The sequence below is a fragment of the Poecilia mexicana genome, unplaced genomic scaffold (genome assembly GCF_051168715.1).
Source record: "Poecilia mexicana isolate PSO_F unplaced genomic scaffold, ASM5116871v1 scaffold_2, whole genome shotgun sequence".
In the NCBI taxonomy this organism is placed as follows: domain Eukaryota; kingdom Metazoa; phylum Chordata; class Actinopteri; order Cyprinodontiformes; family Poeciliidae; genus Poecilia; species Poecilia mexicana.
The window spans coordinates 24,060,539-24,082,005 of NW_028263371.1; the positions used below are offsets into that span (position 1 = coordinate 24,060,539).

At 40.6% G+C, this 21,467-nt stretch overlaps 1 protein-coding gene across 6 annotated transcripts in view; it reads right to left on the bottom strand.

The window, feature by feature from the left end:
- Positions 1-21,467, bottom strand: part of LOC106908888 (uncharacterized) — a 38,115-nt gene that overhangs the window by 11,420 nt on the left and 5,228 nt on the right. For 5 of the 6 annotated variants that reach the window (XM_088012871.1, XM_088012877.1, XM_088012867.1 and 2 more), the window contains exons 2-16: positions 8,426-8,964; positions 7,208-7,288; positions 7,080-7,133; positions 6,892-6,958; positions 5,393-5,931; positions 3,222-3,302; positions 3,092-3,151; positions 2,883-2,958; positions 1,529-1,653; positions 1,438-1,455; positions 594-800; positions 500-526; positions 357-419; positions 193-276; positions 66-116 (exon numbers count right to left, since the gene is read on the bottom strand). In XM_088012871.1, coding sequence (XP_087868997.1) covers positions 66-116; positions 193-276; positions 357-419; positions 500-526; positions 594-800; positions 1,438-1,455; positions 1,529-1,653; positions 2,883-2,958; positions 3,092-3,151; positions 3,222-3,302; positions 5,393-5,931; positions 6,892-6,958; positions 7,080-7,133; positions 7,208-7,288; positions 8,426-8,964 — 2,072 coding nt within the window. Of the gene's footprint in view, positions 1-65; positions 117-192; positions 277-356; positions 420-499; positions 527-593; positions 801-1,437; positions 1,456-1,528; positions 1,654-2,882; positions 2,959-3,091; positions 3,152-3,221; positions 3,303-5,392; positions 5,932-6,891; positions 6,959-7,079; positions 7,134-7,207; positions 7,289-8,425; positions 8,965-16,052; positions 18,310-21,467 lie in introns of those variants that run through there. The other variant, XM_088012882.1, reaches the window with a different exon arrangement.

Consider the following 21,467-nt stretch of genomic DNA (forward strand, 5'->3'; position numbering starts at 1 on the left):
ATCACATTTCACAACTGTCATTCTGAGATATTTTTGAACTCCTTTCCTAATGTTGAACGACTTACCCGGAAAGTTTCCAGGTCTGGGAATCCTGAACCCTCCATGTCAACAAATGTCTACAGAAACATTCACTGTTGTTAAATTATTATTTTTTTACAAGTATTGGCTAGAAAGGTGGATATTTTCACATACTGGACGATCACCAGTGCCAGGTCCTGGAGGTCCTGGAAGACCTGGGGGACCTCTTGGTCCAGGGGAACCCTCTCCAGGTTCACCCTGGAATGATTCGGAGATGACAAATTATTAATGTAAATAGAGATGTAGCATGATTAGCATAATGGCTTCATGTATCGCACCTTTTGGCCTTTCATACCAGCTGCTCCTGGAATTCCTGGAATACCCTGCGGTCCAGCAGGACCCTAAAAATCATAAAAGTGAAGACGTAGATGGATAAATAATCAGTCGATTGAGTGAAAAGTTCTGCTAAAAAGATACTTACAGCTTTTCCATCCTCTCCTGGATCACCCTAAAGGAAAAGGAAATGGTCACAAACTAATATTTTTATTTAACCTTTTTTAATTTCTTGGACTTACAGGCTGTCCATCAGCCCCTTGAGGTCCTTCAGCCCCATCCAGCCCTGGTGGCCCGGGTGGTCCAGCTGGACCAGCCAACGGCTGCACAACAGAGCCGTCGCCGAGTCGAATAACCTCAGCCGCAGGGCCTGGAGGACCGGGAGGACCTGGAGGCCCCTGAACGCCACGTTCACCCTTTTTGCCAGGGTATCCAAAACCAGTATCACCCTGGAGAGAATAACAGGCAAGCAAGCTTTCAGATGTTTGGTTTTACTTTGTTTAGATCTACATCACTGATGGTTCCACTGATAGCTCCTCTTTCACCGTCACAGTTCTCTTTCTGTTACCAATCAACTCTGATACGTACCCCCATCCACTCCACCATGCCAGCATTCGCTTCTTCCCTAAACCTTCACTTTGAAGATTACAGTAAGTCATCCACCATTAGTACCTCTACTCCCCAAAACTTCACTGTTCAGCCTCTCTTCATACATCCTTTCCTTATTGTTTCACATCTATTTGGAAAATGTTTATACCATCTATAAAATATTTAACAGAAAATGCAAGTTGGGATGCTGAAATACCCAGACACAATGCTGCTTGGCTGCAAAGCTCAAAAGCATAGATAAGGAAGAGTGTGGACGTTAGCTGTAGTGCTAAGACAGTTTCCATTGTGAGTATTGATGATATCAAGGTGTATTTGGTGTTTTAACTATCAAAATACCATTTTTAGGAGGGGTCTCATGTGTATGCAAATTTCAGGTATTTATAGTGACTGTGGTTCCCAATTCACGTAAATTTCTGATGTAGCATCAGAAAAAGTAAGAATCCACTACCCCAAAATCCAATAATGCAGTTCACATACCTTTTTACCTTTATCTCCCTAGAAGGAAAAAAAGAAAACTGGTTATTTGTGTCAGATGTCAATGTTAACTTAGAAATGAGAGATTTCTTACTTTGTCTCCTTGCACACTACCCTGAGAGGAAAAACTTGAGCCTGAGCTGCTGCCTGAATCCCCCTTTGGCCCTGCAGGGCCTCTGTCCCCTTTCAGGCCTTTCTCTCCTCTGTCGCCCTTCTCACCTGAAGAAGAGCAACAATTTAGCCTGTTTGGAGCACGGTTGTGCAGGATGTAAATGTAAAAGGCAATGCTTTTTCATCAAATTGTTTCAAATGAAACCCTGAACCTCAAAAATCTCATCTCCAAAAAATATTTTTCACTTAAGATAATGGCTAATTAACTAATCAAGGTATCAACTTACAAAGCTAGCAGCTAGCAAAGTTAGCAGTGAATAATCCTAAATGCTAATTAGGCTAGCGTTTTAACAAGCTAACGACTTTATAAGGTTGATCTCTACTCAAGCTAACAGCTGCACCATCTTACTGATAAAATATTTGATTATTCAAGCTAATAACTAGGAAAGCTAGCATCTAGAGCAATCAACTAATGGGTCTAAAAGCTAAATAAAGTAACTATAAAGCCAATACGTTACCCAAACTAACCATAACTCAAACTGAGAATCAAGACTGCTAACCTTTACACATGCTAAATCTACCAAGGCTGGCTACAAGCCAGTGCTAGCAGCTAATAAAGCTAACTTAGCCACTTAAGCTAACAGTTACTTAATCCTGAAAATACATATATGCATTAAAATGGGTTCAGATGGGTTCAAACAAGTTTTAAAATCCCAAAATGCAACCATGATGCCCCAATCTGAAGAAATTTAAAGCTAGAAACACTCATTAATATCCATTTGTCCACAAAGGCTTACAAAGATATTTCTAACGTTCTGAGACTAAATGAACAACAGTGAGAGACATTGTCTGAAATATGAAGCATAAGAAAACCTTCCCACCGTGGCCTACCTTCAAAAATTACCTGTATCTCACCTTTATGCAGAATGCACAAAGATAACAAAAGGAATCAAATATTTTTCATTCAGAATTAACAACCAAGCATTGGTGCAATGCAAAAGGGATAATCACTACATTTGACAACCCAGAGTAAACATACGCTAAGCTAACTTTTAAACACAGAAGTTGACCTTTTCAGCTCTATGGCTTGTTATGAGTGGCATATTTAATGCTCCACTTACTGATTATAACTGACAAACTTGGCGTTTGGAGCAAAACTTCATTCTCAGGTCCAGACAAGTTGTGTCAGTGCATATTTCAGCTGATGAGACTTTGACTCTACATGAGCAATCTGGCAGAGGATACTGTACTCTGAAGAAACATTTCTTTTTAGCATTTTCAAACCGTTCAAAAACTTGGAAAAAACTATTTCCAAGTTGAGTTTTTATTCTTTTCACCTGAGGTTCCTCTTCTGCCTCCTGATTGGGATGAAATCGGGGGTACAGGTACTGGACGGAGGGGTGGAAAAGTGGTCTGAGAAAAGCAAAAACAATGTCAAACTAGAAGTTACTTTATCCTAGATATATATGCAGAAAAACATCAACGCAACTACATCAGATATTTATTATTCCAGCTAAAAAATCTGTAAAGAAATCTGCAAACCAACCGTTTTAGTGTTGTCTTTCCGTCTCCTGTCAGCTTCTTTGTTGCCACCATCACCAGAACCCTGACATGAAAAGAAGTGTCAAACAGATGTGTTTGTTCACTTAAATTAAGATTTTTAAAGAAACACTCACTTCATCAGGGTAATCCTCATAGTCACAGAAGCCCTGAAATGCCTGAGGGTTTCCCACAAGTCTTAGCTCTCCAATGTCACCCTGAAAAGACACAAACGACTGATAAGCAATCAAGTAAGACAACAGAAGCATAAATTTGTAAAACTCTAGTTAACAATTAGAACTAAGAAGTAGTTTGAAGTCTATAATAATTACAAAATATAATGTATTCTTATGAGTTCCTCTCTGGTTAATGTTATACTTTAAAAAAAAAAAAAAAAAAAAAAAAAAAAAAATTATATATATATATATATATATATATATATATATATATATATATATATATATATATATATATATATATATATATATTTAGATTTATTTATTTAATACTCTAGTGTTATATATCGAAATTGTCATGACTTCCTAAGTCCCATGGATGGCAACAGGTGGTTTGTTTCCTGAAAGCACTTTCTACTTAATTGTTTGAAAAAAAAGTTTATTTCCAGCAAAAATATGGACAAAACAATAACTAGAAAACTCTTACAACAAAAGTTGACTTAATTTGATGCCACAAGTTCAAAAAGTGGTAAAACATTTTTTTACAAAACCTCTCGTCATCACACTGGACATTTGACAAACATCCATCACACCCGACGGTGTATTCTTAATCTCTTAAAATAATGGGAAAGTTACCAAAGTAATCCAAGCAATTCCTAATATAAAAATTAATTAAAGATTTTGGTTCAAAACTAAAGTATATTCTTTAGAAACCTAAATTGCTAGAATTTACAACAATTCAACCTAAATGGCCAAAATACAGTAAAATCTGGATTCGTCTGAGTAGAAGTCAAAGTTCAGACCTCAAGCTCGTTGAAATGCTGAGGTGGGACTGAAGATAATCTGGATTAGTGCGCAAAAAAGTCTGCAAAACTCAATGAACTGAGTCAACTTTCTATTTTATTCTAGAAGAATGAAACAGTGATATGAGCCACGATTTAACAAAATACGTCCAGAAATGCCAGAACACGAGACGTGGAGCAACAAAGCAAGGAAGCAAACAGAAGGAACAAGTGACAAGTAACGAGTCTGAGAGGTAAATATTCAGAGGAGGCGACGACAAAGGAACCAATTAGGGAAACTAACTGCAGCGAATGAGGCTTGAGGAGGTAAATGACTAGAATATGGGGAACGGGAGTAAAGAATGACACTAGAGGGAAACCTAAACAGAAAGTCTAGCAAAATAAATCCAACACCTAGAATAACAGTCTAGAGCAGAGGTTCCCAAACTGTGGGGCGCGCCCCCTAGGGGGGGCGCCGTGTCATTGCAGGGGGGGGGCGCGGGAAGCCGTCTGGATGAAAAACAAAAACAAAACATGAACACTGAATGTGTTCATGTTTTGTTTTTTGTTTTCTTTTTACCTTAGAATGGCCAACTCTCTGTTATTCCTCTGTCAATTTGATACAGTAGGAGCTTCCACACTTCCCATATTTGTGTCCTTTGTCACTTTTATCAGCAGTTAAAACTGTTTAATCCGTTGTTAACATGTTGTAACCTGTTTTTCCGAGCCGCCTTTAAACGCAACATGAGCGCTACGACGCTCGCGCTGGGTTTCCACCTGTGAAGGAGACCTGCTGCTGCTGTGCGGAGCTACGTAGGTTTGTGTTAGAATCACGGCAGCAAACCAGCAAAACGCAAAGAACTTTTCACAGTTTTTCCCTCCAAACTAACCGACTGAGTTGAGTAAAGCTGTTGGATGCAGGTAATGTTAGCTAAAAGATGACTAGCTAATATCAATACAGAACCTTAAGCTTAACAAGTACCTTGTAGGCTACCGATGTTGGTGTCTATTTTCAGCTATGTACATTCATTTTGCCCCCAAAAAAGTCGATCCCCCCCTCACCCGTTGTTTCAACCAGACAGCCATTAGTAATCGATAGGGGGGGCACAGAAGAAAAAGTTTGGGAACCACTGGTCTAGACCAACAGAAGGATTAAACTAGAGTGAAATCATACAGAAGCAAACAAATCCGAACCAACCGAGGGGATAAACTAGAATGGGGTAAATAATGGAGAAAAAGAAACAAAAGAGGTTGGATATAGTTTCAACTGGTTGCTAGCTCTGGATTTTCATCCAACAATATCCAAGAAGATAAAACTTGTGGTACCAAGGAAATTATATAAATTTTTACCTTAAACTTGTCTGGATCAGCTCTTCCTGCTTGACCCACAAAGATCATACTTCCTGCGTCCAGGTCCATCGGATCGGGCGAGCGCTCAAACCTCAGCACTTCTGGATCCCTGTCACAATCTGAGTAGAAACTGACCTGCTCGTCATGCACAGACAGAGCTAAAACGGTCCAGTGGACATCAAGCCTTGGAACGTAAAAGCTGGCTGCCTCATACGAAGACTCAGAATCGGGTTCAGTGTAGAAGAACTGGATCTGTTGACGGTCAGACTGCACTGCAGTGAGCTTCACACCGATGTACATGAGTTTCTGGGCGCTGTCTGTGATGGAGAAGAGGACGGATGCAGCAGGAGAGGAAGCTTTGAGGTGGAAAATGATGGTGAAGTCCCTGTAGAAAGGACTGGGGACAAAGTCCTTGGCCAGTTGTCCTGATGACGACACTGAGGTAAACCTGTAGGCAGTTCCTCTGGCCACTGTAACTTTGGCTATTGAATCCGGTGGAGGATCTCCAACCAGCTGGTGCAAAAAGACATCGCTTTTTTCTGCAAGAGAGACCGAGACAGAGAATAAAACAAGAGGATATAATGTGGACCAGATGAACAAAAAGTTCTGGTAATCCAGTTCCCACAGACCGCAACAGGCCAAAAATAAACGAGCAGCAGCTTTGAGAGCAATAATTACATTTTCATACACCAACAATCACAAGGGGGAACAAGTTTTGGCCTTTTGCTGATTCCTGAAAGATGTGGGGTTTACGCCAGAGTATATATGATGTCAGTGTCTTGTTTCTGTAGAAATAATTTAGCAGTAAATTACAACCCTCACAAAGCCTATTTAATGGGAAATTATAATCTAGCAAGCCTGCAACTTTTATTTCTGTACGTTTTGGCTAGACTATAACTCGAAGTAGGAAGAATTTGTCTAATAAATCTAATGTGCAATAAACACAATGAATGTAATTTCTTAAGGCTGATTCAACTCCTAGAGAGGGGGCCTACTTTGGTGATGCAGTATGGATTATCTTCTGATGGATTGCTTAAAGCTGGTGTTTTTGGTCAGTGGTTGTTTTCCCTTACTTTAATGCATGTATTGCAGAGTCAAAGAATAAAAGTAGATTAATCTGAGGTATCCAGGTTCTCAGCAGGAGATACACGGATTGTAGTCTCGTCTAATGGTGAAGGAGAGCTGAGCCAAATAGCAAAGCTGTTGGTTAACTTTTAAACATAAGAGCGATGTTTATGTGGACCTTTCCAACCTTATGAGTCATGTTTAATGCTCCAGTTACAGATTAAAATGGACAAAATTGGCTGTTGGGGTAAAACTTCATGCTCAGTTCCAGACAATTAGCATCAAGTACATATTTTAGCTTACTAGACTTTGACTAACATTAGTAATTTTTGGCAGAGGCATCTGGATTCTGAGGTATCACTTCTGTATCACGTTTCCAAGTTGTTCTGTAATTTTTGACTATATTTCTTGATTTAGTTTAGATTTTGTTTCACCTGACGTTCCGATTCCAGCTCCTTTTTGGGGTGAAATCGGAAAAGGATGTAAGGATGTAGAGGAGACCTGGGGGGACAAAAGTGTGAAACTGAAAGTTATTTTATCTTAGATGTAAATATGCACAAAATCCTCAACACAGCAATAACAGCTATGTCATATATGCTAACTGGACAATCCACAAACCTACCGTCGTTCCTGTTTGTTTTCTATCAGCCTTTCTGTTGCCACCATCTCCAGAACTCTGAGACATGAGAAGGAATGTTTTAAACTAAAGTGTTGATTCACTTTAATTGAGATGATTACAGAAAAACTCACTTCATCTGAGTAATCGTCATAGTCACAGAAGCCCTGAAATGCCTGAGGGTCTCCCACGATTCTTAGCTCTCCAATTTCACCCTTTAAAGACACAAACAACTTGTAAGCAATCAAGTATGACAATAGAAGCATGAATTTGTAAAGGTTTAGTTAAATTTATGAAGAGAGTGGCATAGAGACTGGACGGACTCTCGACAGATCACTGGAACGGGAGACAGAGGCAAAAAGATGTGGACTCTCTTGTTGGAAAACTGTGGATTGGGGAACAAGGTGTGTCTCCATGGAAACCTTCATCAGAGATCTTGGTTCCAGGAACACGAGGCAAGTCCACCTCGGCATCCTCGCCAAAGAACTCTGAGAACTTATGTAACACGAGTCTGAGGTGGACCTCCAACAGGCTGAGAAGTGGTTCCTGAGAACAGTGCAGGAGAGATTGATCGTAGAACAGGGGATGAAGACGATGAAGGATGTCCTGAGAGCTCCACAGACACAGCTCTGCTGCTGCTGTGGATTCGGAAAACCTTTGCAACAGCTGCTGCTCCTGCAGACAAAGGATCTGCTGCTGCATCACTAGAGAAACCAGAACTCTTGAATGCCAATATGAATATTGGTCTTGGGCGTGCTAAGGAGGCGTTGAGCAGGCCCTGTTGCTTTAGCTTCAAGCAGTAAGTAGTATCCTCTGAAAAGATGGGAAGTAGACTGTGGTCCTCTAAGAAGATGATGTAGAGAAGGCATCAACCAGACCCTCCTGACCAGTAGTTGAGGCTTCTGTCAGGCCTGTAGCACAGAAGTGGAGGCGTCTCAACAAAAAAGCTATTTTCTGTGGGAGGCAGAGGAAGCAGAAGGCGCTAATACAAGTGGTGGAAGATGACAAGCTATAGGGTGTAACATCCTCTGGAAGCTCTTTGGACCAACTCCAGGTGAAGCCAGCACTCGCTTAAACCCACCAGTCCTGCTCTGCAGGATCCCTATGGGGACGGTGTGCTTGGCCCACAATTTGGCTGGATTCTTCTGTCAAGAAGTGTGTGGTAGAGATGAAGCCAAGATGCAGACAGCCACTGGAGGATGGCAATAAAGGTTCAATAAAAAAGAAATCTTACAGAACTAGAAACAAGGTGAACATGACATGCAGTACGGACAGAGTAAGGTTTGATGCATTTGACAAAGAAGATAAAACTTGTGATACCAAGAAAATTGTAAGAGTTACTTATTTATTACCTTAAACTTGTCTGGATCAGCTCTTCCTGCTTGACCCACAAAGATCATACTTCCTGCGTCCAGGTCCATCGGATCGGGCGAGCGCTCAAACCTCAGCACTTCTGGATCCCTGTCACAATCTGAGTAGAAACTGACCTGCTCGTCATGCACAGACAGAGCTAAAACGGTCCAGTGGACATCAAGCCTTGGAACGTAAAAGCTGGCTGCCTCATACGAAGACTCAGAATCGGGTTCAGTGTAGAAGAACTTAATCTGTTGACGGTCAGACTGCACTGCAGTGAGCTTCACACCGATGTACATGAGTTTCTGGGCGCTGTCTGTGATGGAGAAGAGGACGGATGCAGCAGGAGAGGAAGCTTTGAGGTGGAAAATGATGGTGAAGTCCCTGTAGAAAGGACTGGGGACAAAGTCCTTGGCCAGTTGTCCTGATGACGACGCTGAGGTAAACCTGTAGGCAGTTCCTCTGGCCACTGTAACTTTGGCTATTGAATCCGGTGGAGGATCTCCAACCAGCTGGTGCAAAAAGACATCGCTTTTTCCTGCAAGAGAGACCGAGACAGAGAATAAAATTTTAGAGCGTGGATTAAACCTTTGAACCATTTCTGAAACTAAAATAAAAATGCATCCTCCTGGTGTCTAACACCACTTCTACGGTGCTGGAGACCTACAGGTTTGCTCCAACACAACTGATTCAAAGGGTTGCAAAACTTATGAATTTTGGCCTTGTGCAGATTCATGGGAGACATGGAGTTTATGTGGGACTGGGAACGCTTTGGGATGTCTTTGGATACCTGATAAGGAAAACGATGTTTGGTTTTGCTCCTGGACTAGTTATCTGGATAGATTCCAACAGAAATGGTACAAGGATTTTACCATTAAGCAGATGTGACACTACAATATTTCCATGACAAACTAAACTGTAATAAACGGCCATAATAATTAGGCATTTAAAAGAGCTCTATATTGTTTCCGCGTAATTTAGATGTAATTTTAAAGAAAACAGCTTTAAACCTAACCAATGAAATACCAGTGTAACAATCTTTTATTGCAAAACTGTGCAGCACTATTATTGTTTCTCTTGTGTTTAGCTTAGCGTGGACCCTTGTGGGATTTTGATCCAGCTGAATCTGGGGTGGGACAGGGTGGTCTTCTTCCCACTGAGGGCACCTGCTATCAGTTCATCTGCCATGAATGCAGCTGCTGCAGCTGTTGCAGCTCATGTGTGCAGAGAAAGTTCACTTCAGCAGGGTAACTTGCTTTTAATTAAGACCCTCCAGTTCTGCTCTAATTGAATAAATTTCCCCATCTGGAAGCTGTTTAAACCGACCAGTTTCTCCACAAACATAAACCTAGAAGTAATAAAATGAACCTCCAATGAAAATGTCTGCCTAAAAATCAGCTTCAGAAAACAGATTTATTCATCCTACATCCTAGAATCTTACATTTTATTAAATAATCTGAATTATTAGACAGAAAGTAGATGCATTGTCTCTTCATTTTAGTTTATAAACCTTTAAAACATTGGATCGGTTGGTCCACCGGTGTGGTCAGAGCCACCTGGAGCTTAAACTTTTCAAGACAGTGAAAAGTTTAAGACGATGGTGGAGTTTTGGAAACCATCTCTCACACTCCCTCCCTTCACCATCCTCAGCAACACTGTTTCTACACTCCTGGTTCCTAAAACACCATTTCTCTGGACTTGAGATAGATGTTGCCCAGCAGAGATGGGACTTCCTGCACCTCAAGTTGCACAATCTTCTACAGAAACGGGTTTTTTTCTGCCATTTATTCAGTCTGTCTTGTTTGGTTTCAGGTCTCCAGAGAGAATCATCGGGGCTGACCATCCCTCCGTCTAGGACTTGTACATATTCAGTTTCACATGATTACTGCCGTGTCATTTCCAGATATCTCAGAGAAATCCATCACTGGTTAACAAATTGAAGGAAAAGCCGCTTCCAGCAGTAGTAAGAGGCTCAGATGGACAGATGGGCAAACAGGAGGAGGAAGGAAATGCGTGTCAGATATCCATGGGAAAGTGGACCATGAGGGACCCTTGGATGGATGAAGCGCACAGCCCCAAAAGAATAAGACTGACAGAAAACACTGGTAGAAACATGCCAGAAGGTCATTATGGAGCAAACAGGATTCCTCCAGAGGTTGAAGAGGGTCTTATATCCTCCCCAGGGGAGACATATAGATTTTTTTTTGCAGAATATACAAAAATAACCAATGCTTAATAGGCAAAGATTTACTACTTAAACTTTAAATTGTTAAAAAGTAAAAACATAAATGGCTTCAGAAAAACAAGTTAACTTTCTTCTTGACCTGAAATGTCTTTATTGCTAGAAAAAAAAGAAGAAAAAACGTTTCACTGTGCACAATCTTTGTAAGTACTATTTCCAGCCAGGACTGAATTTCACCTAATTTTAAGCGCTGCCTGCCTTATTAGGCCAAACAAGCGCAGCGGAGGCATGCTAATCTGACCGCATAATGATACACTGTGCTGAATCAAACCCTTCATCCTCAAATAACCTGAAACCAAATACTGGCGTTCACACAGTCAGAAAGAGAGACAAACGTTTTCGCTAAGCTGCCGCTCAGCTGTAGTTCTGTCCTCTGGGGACCAACCTGCTAACTAAGAGAGGCGAGACAGCTGCTGCACCTTCGATTGACCTCTGATCCACAGCCAGGACCTTAATCCTACCCTGAGAGATCAGAGCTATCCGACGCCGCCTGATAGGCAGTCACTGTGAAGTGTCATGGCTTATAAACTTACTTTTAAGCCAAGAATTTGGTTTGAGCAGAGAAACGAGACGTCGAAGTATGTAATTAATGAAAAAGTTCTCACTGTTTCCAACAGGACAACTCTTTGCCTTCACCTTTAATATTATACGGTATGCAAAGGGCTTAAACTGCTTGAGGGCAAGAGTCCAGATTTGAACTAAATGGCTAAACTGCCTCACTAGCATGCAGTCAGGCTCTGCAGAGTTCAACATATGAGGTAATATTAGAGCCAGGTGTGCTGAAGCAGAGCGACATCTAAAGGTTGCAGCAGACCGGCCTTGGAGGAATGCAGTTTGAGACCGCTGGTGTAGAGTAAGGAGCAATCTTTGACCAATCCTCTGATGCTCTTTTCTCCTCAGCTCACCTCAAAGGCGAAATTAAGTCTGTAGACTGAGATGGATATTGAAGAAGGTTGATTTTGTGCCCTCAAACTCTAGTTTGTGTCAACTTGACTGTACATTTAGAATCACTATCCTGCTGTAAAACCCAACAATCACAGAGCCCATCAGACTTATTTTTCAGAAGTAGTTGTATTTCAAGAAATATACCAAGACATGCATCGCCAACAAGATTCACAAAACCCTTGGAAGAAAAACTATTTGACCACAACATAAATCAGAATGTCGAGATTTCTTTAGAAGCTTGTAAAGAGTACTGCCATTTCCCTCCCAGATTATCAGTAAAAATACAATAACATAACCAGAAAGTGACTTTAACATGATTTTAAAATATAATCTCATTCTCATGTCTCGCCTCGTGAGCTCTAGGTATCATTACACCCCCAGTAGGTATTCTAACGCATTCCTAAGTCTTAACATCATCTTCAATTAACTTAATTAGTAACACAAGAAGCAGAAAAGAGGAAATAATTGTACCATCTTCTGAAACCAGCCTTGTTGAAAAGTGTAAGCATGTTCAGGAAATTGGGTTAATTTCTGAAAGATTGGATTTACTACCTCCTTTAATCTCCAGCTCTAAGTAGTTTAATTTTGGATAAAAATACATTGGGGTCATTTTTAGAGACTTTAAATAGTTTCCAAGTATAACAAAGTGTTTGAGCTGATAAAAAAGCCTTTTTCAGACAGCATCCCACCATCTGTCTGCTCATCTCCTAGTCATCTGCCCGACACTCATTTAACTGAAACCAGCAAGCGTTGCTGGTTTCAGAGGGTAGGCGACTGGCGCTGCCCTTTGACCCCTGGCAGAAACCACTAACTGCCTCGTGTCACACCAGCTACAAGGCTTCTCTTTTTTCCAACCTCGACATTGTTGCCCTCTTCCAAACCAAGGATACAATATAGGCAGTCTTTCCCAAGAAAAAACGATTTCCCACCCACAGCATCCATCATAAATGTCATCTGCAGCTTCCACCCCTACCCAAAAAAGTTTCTCCCACAGCAGATGACCTCACTGACTTTCCCTCTCTGGGATTATGGAAAGAAGCAGATCCCAGCAACTGATTAGAAGTCAGCACAATGAAGAGGAGATAAAAACCAGAACAGAAACGGAGGACTGGGATGGGGGAAAACCCGTCTGAGTAAACTGAGCAGAAAAAAACAAACACAAGTTTATTACTTATAATCCAATGAAAATCTAAATTATTGCACAAAAATGATAGAAAAAACCTGAATATGTGCCAAAACAAATCCTGTACTGATTTCTAATGTGTTGCAACGTTTTGTTTGTTTTGTTTTCATTCCCTATTTTGATTTTAATAGTTTAAATGCCTAATGAAGATGTTGCATTAACTCGCACACTGGAAACCTCTTTCCACTACCGCAGAAGCTATAGCATCCATGATCTTTGTTAAATCTGCCAGAGCAATTAAACGGCTCCAATCTCCAGGTAACCTGTTCAGATTCTGAGATTTTGGTAACTTTGCATATTTTCTTTGGTAATCAACTGGAGTCACTGGTTTCTACTGGTTCTAAATGGTTATTACTCAAATTATTAGCTTCGGTCGACCCCACCAATTGTTAATCTTTACTCATATTGTTATTAGCCACATTAGCTGATAATTACTTTACTACTCTTCAAAGGAGGAAAATAAGTATTGAATGTGCTGCATGCTGGTCCGAATTGTCTAATTAATGCACGACTGCTACGAAATGTCCCAAAGAACTGGTGCATGGTGATTACTGAACATCCTGAAGGCGAGTTGATGCAAAATCTCATAACTTATGTACAAAACAACATTTGGTAAATGTCAGGCACTATTTAAGGCCAATGTGCTATGAAAATCCACAAAGTCAGCTGATTAATTGTTGCTTTGTCTGGGAGTTTTCTGTTTTTGAGGCTAGATATTGAAATATATTTAGTAGATTAAATATGTTCTGGGAAACAAGGGTAATTATTATGATTACCTTCATGGCCTCATGTTTGATTTGATAAAAGTCTTTGCAACCCTTCTTATTCATGTTTGACTGGAAGACAGTGGTGAAGCATTCAGCACACCAATGTAATGACCATTGCACCATTTCTCTGGAAGTATTTGCCCACTGATGGGAAAACGATCAGAGACCAGCTCTGATGAACATGCACTCATGAATTACAATGTTTGCAGATGACATTGTGATTTTTATGGATCAGGAGTAAGAAGGTCAGGAGACATGAGGAGAAAAGAATGAAAGTGGGTGACAGTAACACACAATACATGTGTGAGAACAAGCTCCAGGGAGTAAATGGTTTGAAGATGAATGAGTTTAAGTACTTGGGGTCAACTATCCAAAGCAATTGGGAAATGTCAGGAATGATTTGTGGCATGAGGCTGCAAGAGAAAGGGAAAGTTTACAAGTTGGCAGTGAGACCTGCCATGATATACAGCCGTATATATTTACAGCTATACATCATTAAGACTGGAGGAGGAGCTGAAGATGCTGAGTTTTCACTAAGAGTTAGACAACGGACAGCTCCGGTTAAGTAATTTGAGAAAAACTTTGAAGTTGAGGTGGTTTAGGGACAAATTTAGCAAAAGTTGATAAATAAGAGAGAGAAGAAAAGGAGGAAGACCTGAACTCCTAGATTTCTTCCACATTTTGATCAATTTAAGGTGATTCTTTGCATGTGTTGAGTTTAAAACCCATAAAACTAAATTGAAGCACAGCTGTACTTCTGTTCCCTTTCTGCACAATGCAAAGCAACATCCAAAACACCTTTCCCTGTGTAAATTTACAAGCCCGTTGGCTTTCTGGAGCAAAATGTCCCAATTATTTTTTACTTTACAAGATAGAAAAAGTTCTCTAAACATGAACCTGGAACATCTGTCCATTAAATTTGGGACATTTGTACAAACTGTTCCTATGGGAAAGCATACTGACAGTTTTATGGAGCACAGTTCAAAGGTTAACCCTGAAAATTAGCCGACAACCCCGCACTGCTAAATTTATGAAGACACGAAAACACAAAAAAAGAGTTGTTTTTTTTCGCATTACAAAAGAATATAAGCTTTTTAATTATTTATTTACAATACGACTTATTTGAAGCATAAATAAGGATTATGATTATCTTAAGTAACCAGAATCGCTGTAAATGAGATGCTAGGTAACTAAGAAATGTCAAACAATTTCATACTATTGTACTATTTCATTTTGTTTCATTCTTTCGGACACAAATAAAAAAAGTGATTTGTATCACTAAACTGCAACTAGTAACTACATTTACTGATTTATTGATATTAATCGATGCTAAAATAGTACAAATAATCCTGACAATATGGACAGTTTAGTTTTTTTAAAGATCATTAATTGGAATTTTTCGTAACAATAAATCCTCTCGGTTTTTAACATTGTAGCTTTAATTACATTAAGGTTTCATTAATATGTAGGCGTATTGGATATTTTGTTGCAGAAAAAAAGGGAAAATATCAAGTAGGAAAATCTGACATGATTTAAAACGTGTTAAACTCGAGGCCTGGGGGCCAAATCTGGCCCTCAGTAGCTTTTTATGCGGCCCTCTAGACTCCAGACTCCAAATTACATAAATCAGCCCCTTCAGTTTAATGTATAACTCAGTTTATTAGATCTATACACAAAAAAATGGTTTAAGTGACTACTAACTCCGACCTGCAGGTGGCAGTATTTCTTACTTTTATGATACTGCTGCCTCAGCCTTACTTGAGGTCAAGTGATTGATATGGTGAGTACCAAATATTGTAAAATTTAATATTTTTTAATTGTAAGAATGCTGGGACAGCTATTTATTAATATTTGAACAGTTTGGCCCAAAATAAAAATGAATTTGACATCCCTGATTTAAAATATAAGATATTAACTTAAGTTGCTTCATGATGGAGACATCTAGCCAAAACGTGTAAACATTTACGACAACAGACACAAACAACCAGATCTGAAATGTATCAGCACTCAGGATACATTTCAATCCACCGGGTTACCTTTCCTGCTACTAACAGCTGCACACCCAGGACTCTCGTACTCCTGCTCTGTTTCCGGCAGGTAGTGACAGTCCACCGGGAGACGCCCGTTTTCCAGGGACGCCCAGCAGCTGTCCTGCAGTCCCTGGCAGAAGCCGCGACAGGGAAGAGGTGCAGCAGGAATCGGGCACCGGGGTGCCAGCAGGAGGCAGAGGAACCGCTCTGCACCACGGTGACACCCTGCCCTCACAAGCCACACCCACTCCCGCAGGACAACCTCCACCTCCTCCACGGAAGTGTGGTTGAAAAAGTTTGGCAGTGAGAAAACGTTTGGCTGTTTGCATATCGGCCAATCAGAGGGGACAGGGAAGCAAGGTGATGTGGAAGTGGTGTCAACGCTAGAAATCTCTGCACCGGACCAAATCCGATCCCCTTCCCCAACCCCCTGCTCCACCCTCGCCCCTCTCAACCTGCCTTTTTCATCTGTAATGTTGGGCGTTGCTGCCTCCACCGTCCCTGTCAGGCCTCCACTGGTAGTCCAGGCGGTTGTAGTCGCATCCCAGTCGTCGACAACCTGACGTATTCCAGTTGCCACTTTAAGGATTTCCTCCCCAACCTGCGATAATTTGCCATCCTCCGTCCCTTCCGTCACCAATGCCCCACTGGGAGTGGTGGCCAACGCCCCACTGGGAGTGGTGGCCAACGCCTCACTGGGAGTGGTGGCCAACGCCCCACTGGGAGTGGTGGCTCCTTCTGTGGTTGGGCTTCCTGTTGTAGGTTGAGGTTGTTTGGAAAACCACCAAGCCTCCAAGCTGCCAGCACAGAGAACCAGGAGAAGTGACCACGTCTGGATCCCCGACATGCCGCTGTTTCCCTTCAGCAGAGAGCTCCACTGTTTCCCCTGAACGCCACCTGTTAGCCAGCCGCTCAGCAGTTAAATCCACGCTGATCGGGGCCCACTGAGCATCCGCTGAATGGCAGCTCAGACATAAACCGCTCACAGACCCTCCCAGTGAACAGGCCAAAGGGGGAGACCTGAGATGTGATGACAGAAAGTTTCCCCAACACTCTGAAACTCCTCCCTGAATGACTAAACAGCTGGCTCCCACCATCTGCAGAAATGGCTTGAAATATTCAGATTAAGTTCATATTTTCAAACCCAAAACTCAATTTGTCGTATTATTTGAGTTGGTTCCAAACTGGTAAGCAAACCAGGGCAGAGGAAATGCTTGTGAAAGAAGAGAAATAACTTCTCCTCATAAATCTAACATTTTTGCAAAAACTTTTGATATTTCTCCAAATACTATCTATAAACCTTGATGTATTTTGTTGGGATTTGACATGATAAGCCAACAAAAGAAAGAAGTTTCTACAAATATCTAAAGCGTGTGGCATGTTTTTATATTTTCAATTTGATGTTTTTCAATAAAATCCTCCAAAAACAACTGACTGTAGTTTTTTATTAATACTTCTACAGCATTAATAAAACAAGCAGTAAAATGACATGTCATGACTCTATTAACAGGACAATTATTAGTTGTGAATTTGACATTTGTGACTTTTATTGAAGAGTAGCAAGAAGAAAAACATAAAAAAAAGTCCATCCTGCAGTTTCCAAGAAAGGTAAATTGCTCAGACGAAATCAAATGAAACTTTTTATCCCACGTACAAAACATAAAACAATTTAATCTCTTTGTGTAAAGAGATTGAATTAAATCTCTATATTTAAATCTCTATATGGAGGTAGAGTTGGAAATTTGAGAGATGTTGGAGTAGGGGTACAGTGTTTGTCCATTATGATTGATTGAGGCAATGGTTTAAACTTACTCTGGTTTTCTGAGGTGCTTTTGAGATGCTAATCCGGAGTAAAAACAATACCTTGTTGCCATGGTTACACATCATAACTGCACAGCCACCGATGCCAGAGGGAATAATTGTCCAAATATGCAACGATTCAACCGAAAATATATACAAATATGCAATGTATTAGTAACATTTTAGAAGTATTCATTAATAAAATAATAATTATTGTGTGTTTTCTAAATAAATGTGTTGTTTTTTTTAAGTATTTCTTTAAAAGGGAATTTCTTCTGCCACCAGACTGTGGGAAAAAGCAGGAAAATCCTGTGGAGAAACGAACGCCGCAGCTGACAAATTACATGACGCTGTGAGAAAACTCCCCACGTGTTGCGACAGAAAACAAATGAGCTGCGGCCGACGAGAAGTGAATCAGGTTCCATAACAAATAGGACGTGTGCTTCGCTACTCGTTGTTCCACCAGGACAACGAACGCAGAAGAAGTCAGTTTGTGTTGTTCTGGTTGAAATGTGATGAGCAGCACAGCTGGACAGAAACACAGCAGCAGCACGGAGTGATGAATGAGAGGCAGCAGCTGACATCTCACTGTGAAAATCCCCAGACTTCCAGGTTCTCACAGATAAGAGAAGGAGACATCTTCCTCTTCCTCCTCATCGTCATAGAGTCCATGTCGTCTGCCAAGCGGGACGTCCAGCTGTTCCACATTCCAGCTGCCGGACCTCCCACACCCAAAACTGCGTGGCACATTTGTTTATTCAGACAACGCTGCTGCTGTTAGCAGATGTGCAGAATGCTCTCACTGCAAAAACATCTTACCAAGTCATTTTGGTTTCTTGGTACATTTGAAATAAGACAAAACAAGAAACCTTTCACTTACAACAAGACATTTTTATGCCAATGGAACTCGTAAATATTAAGTAATTATTTAAAGTAAGTAAAGTAAGTAAGTAGTATTTAGCAATCTAACTGACCTAAAACATGAGAAGTTTGGTCGGATTTAACTTCAGTGTCAAAAAAAGCTGCACGTCTTTTTATTTGTTGTACTGCATTACCCACAACTGAATATCAACTGAACATGAAGTGACTCAGTCTTAGAGCTTTGCAGCAATTATCTTACGTCACAGCAGCTTCCTGTCTCTCTCGTTTCATTCTCATTATTCTCCTCCTTTCTGTGAGGCAGAACAAACACATCGAAAGCATCAGAAACTAGTAAAACAACATCACCATCCATTTCTGTCCGATAACATAATCCCAAATGCTGACTTAACGTCCCCGATTTATGACCCGGAACATCACCAACCACCAGTTCTGATCGCCGTCTGCTGTTGCCCCAGGCGACTAAGCCATAAAAAGTTCAGCTTTTTACTCTCTGCTTGGTTTTTTTCCCACTATTCTTTGCACAGGAGCAGATGTGTTTCATCAGGAGTGTTTTCTGGTGGACAATAACACATCTGAGCATGTGAACTGTCTGAAACTTGATATGTCATGAAGCTGGTAGAGCTGAGAAACTGCAGCAGAAAAATCTTTACAATGAACTTAAAAAGGAAGCTAAAGCTACAGTGTGGAAATGCATAAAACATTATATGCAAAGAATAATTCATATAAAGTCCAAATTACAAGCAAAAAGATTCATATTTTTCACACATGCTGATGCAGCCATACACCACAAGAACCAGCAGATGGCAGCAGAGACTTAGTTCACTGTTAAACTCCATTTATTACTGAATTAACGTCAAAATAAAAGCACTGGAGGAACAGAAATCAGATTTTAACATTATAGTTTCTATTTGTTATTGAAATTTGGGTAGAAACATTGGTAGAAATGTAGTATTTGGTGATTATTTAGTTTTCTTCTAACAGTAAAATGATGTGGGGTATTGGTTTGTTGACTCTGCAGCTCCTCCAGAGTTACCATTGTCTGCATTTCTGATGAATCCCCTCCTTTCTTTGCCTCCAAGTTTAGCTAGGCTTCCATTTGATCCACACGGTGCTTTCCCACTATCAAAGCCAAACAGGCAAAGTAGAAGAAGGTTTTCCTCAAGGCTACTTTGGCAGAAACTCAGAAATCAACACCCATAACAATCCTGTAGGATGTAGGCGTGAACAAAAGCAACAAGAGGCTGCAAGACGTTTTAATTCCCTCATCCAGCCGCGGGCGCTGCATTCACAGCCGACTGAAAACAGTCGGCTCCTTGTTTGAGCCGCTGAATGAGGACGCCTGTTTTAGAAAGTGCTCAGTTTTCAGGAAAATACATTAAAAGTTCTTAATGAAATGAGCGACAGAGGAAAATGAAAAGCAACTTTGAAGCTTGTTTTGGTGGTTAGAAGTGAAACTGCTATCTGAACTCGGCAACATTTCAGCTGCAGGAGCTTCAGGCGATGGGAGCTTGAGGCCCTGCTGCTGCTGCAGGTTTAAATTCCTGTAGGTTGAGGACTGATTATACAGACACAGGAACATTTTCGTTCAGAAAGTTCGATCTGTAGCAAAAAAACACACATGCAGTAAAGGAGCTGTTTCATGTATGGAAGATTGAAACCAGATTTTTGTCCTCAAACAAAAAGACATGTGGAGAATAAAAGAGATTGTTGTCCATCCAGAACTCTGCCTGTCGTCACAGTTTCACTCTCGTCTTACTAAAACGGCTGTACTGATTTAAAATGATCCATTTTTTAAACATGAATGCACTGAATCACATGTTTATTGGTCACTCTGCTCCAGTACAGCACAGATACACCAACAGCTTCACAAAGTTGGTCCAACATGTAAAAACAACTTAATGTGTTCAGTCAGTGCAATAAAGAGTATAACAGCCAATGTAAAACAAACAATCTTGGTCAAACGTGAAAATAAACTGCAACAAGCATGAATTTTAATATATTTTCACCAACTATTGCATAAAATGTGGACTTTCCCCACTGATAAGGGAATATTTAAAGAACATAAAATAAAAATTTAACCAGACAATTCAAGGAGGCTCTGATGCAGGAATATTTTGATGTATCCATCCTTGAACCTGGACTGAAACGCCGCAGCAAGAAAAAAAAATGGTGGAACAGAGTATCTACCAAGCATTAGGACAGACTAAATTAAACTTTTCTGCAATGCTGGAGACTCTCAGTGCTTAATAAAATTTATTTAGAGGTTTAAAAAGTAAATAAGGTACAACAAAACACCATTCTTATTTTGTAATTTTCTCTAAACCTCTTTCTTAGTGGTGTCCCACCTGGCTCGTATCTTTGCCCCCTGTTTTATCTATGAACAACAAAACAGAAAACAGTTTCACAGAGAAATTATCATACTTACTTTGTAGGTAAAACAGACAGAATGTACAAAAGCTTTTATTTCACAGGGAATAATAATACTACTGTCTGTAACACAGAATTTATTTCCATATTTTTATATTTGAAAGTATTTTTTTTTTCACTTTTTTGCATCTTTGATTGTTTTAGATTGAAACCACACTAATTTCTAATAATTCTCTAAATACTGTAGATTATATTTTGGTTACAATCCTGAAACCAATTGTGCCAGATTTCAGACAGTTTGAAACATCTGCTAAGTCCAAACATTTAAATCTCCACCCAGGTGTCCCAGCTATTGAATTAAGCTAAATTTAGCATGAAGCTGTATGCTGTCTGTGGATTTCTGATGATTAGATCTGAAGGCGCGAAGCAGGTGAGAGCAGAAACCACAGCCACCATCGTCACGAGTTCTGCAGCTGGAAAAACAACATTCCCCCATTAGCTGAGATCAGAACGGCCAGGCGGACCTTCACACGGACTGTACATGGAAAGATGAAAGATGTAAAACCAAACATCCTGTCACCCCCTCTGCATGAGGTCACACCTCTGCTGCAACACTTTAACATCTTGCAGCAGGTAGAAAACACCCCCAGCTGCACTGGGGAGACTTTGAAGTTTCACTGGTTGCAGTCTGCAGGGCTAATCACCTGCAGGAGGCAAACGAAGCTGCATGCGAGACACGCTTGGGATAAAAGTGGTAATTACACAAAAATGGGAGTCAACTGCAGATGCGAAAAGTCCCTGAGGTGATGTGGAGCACAAGAGACG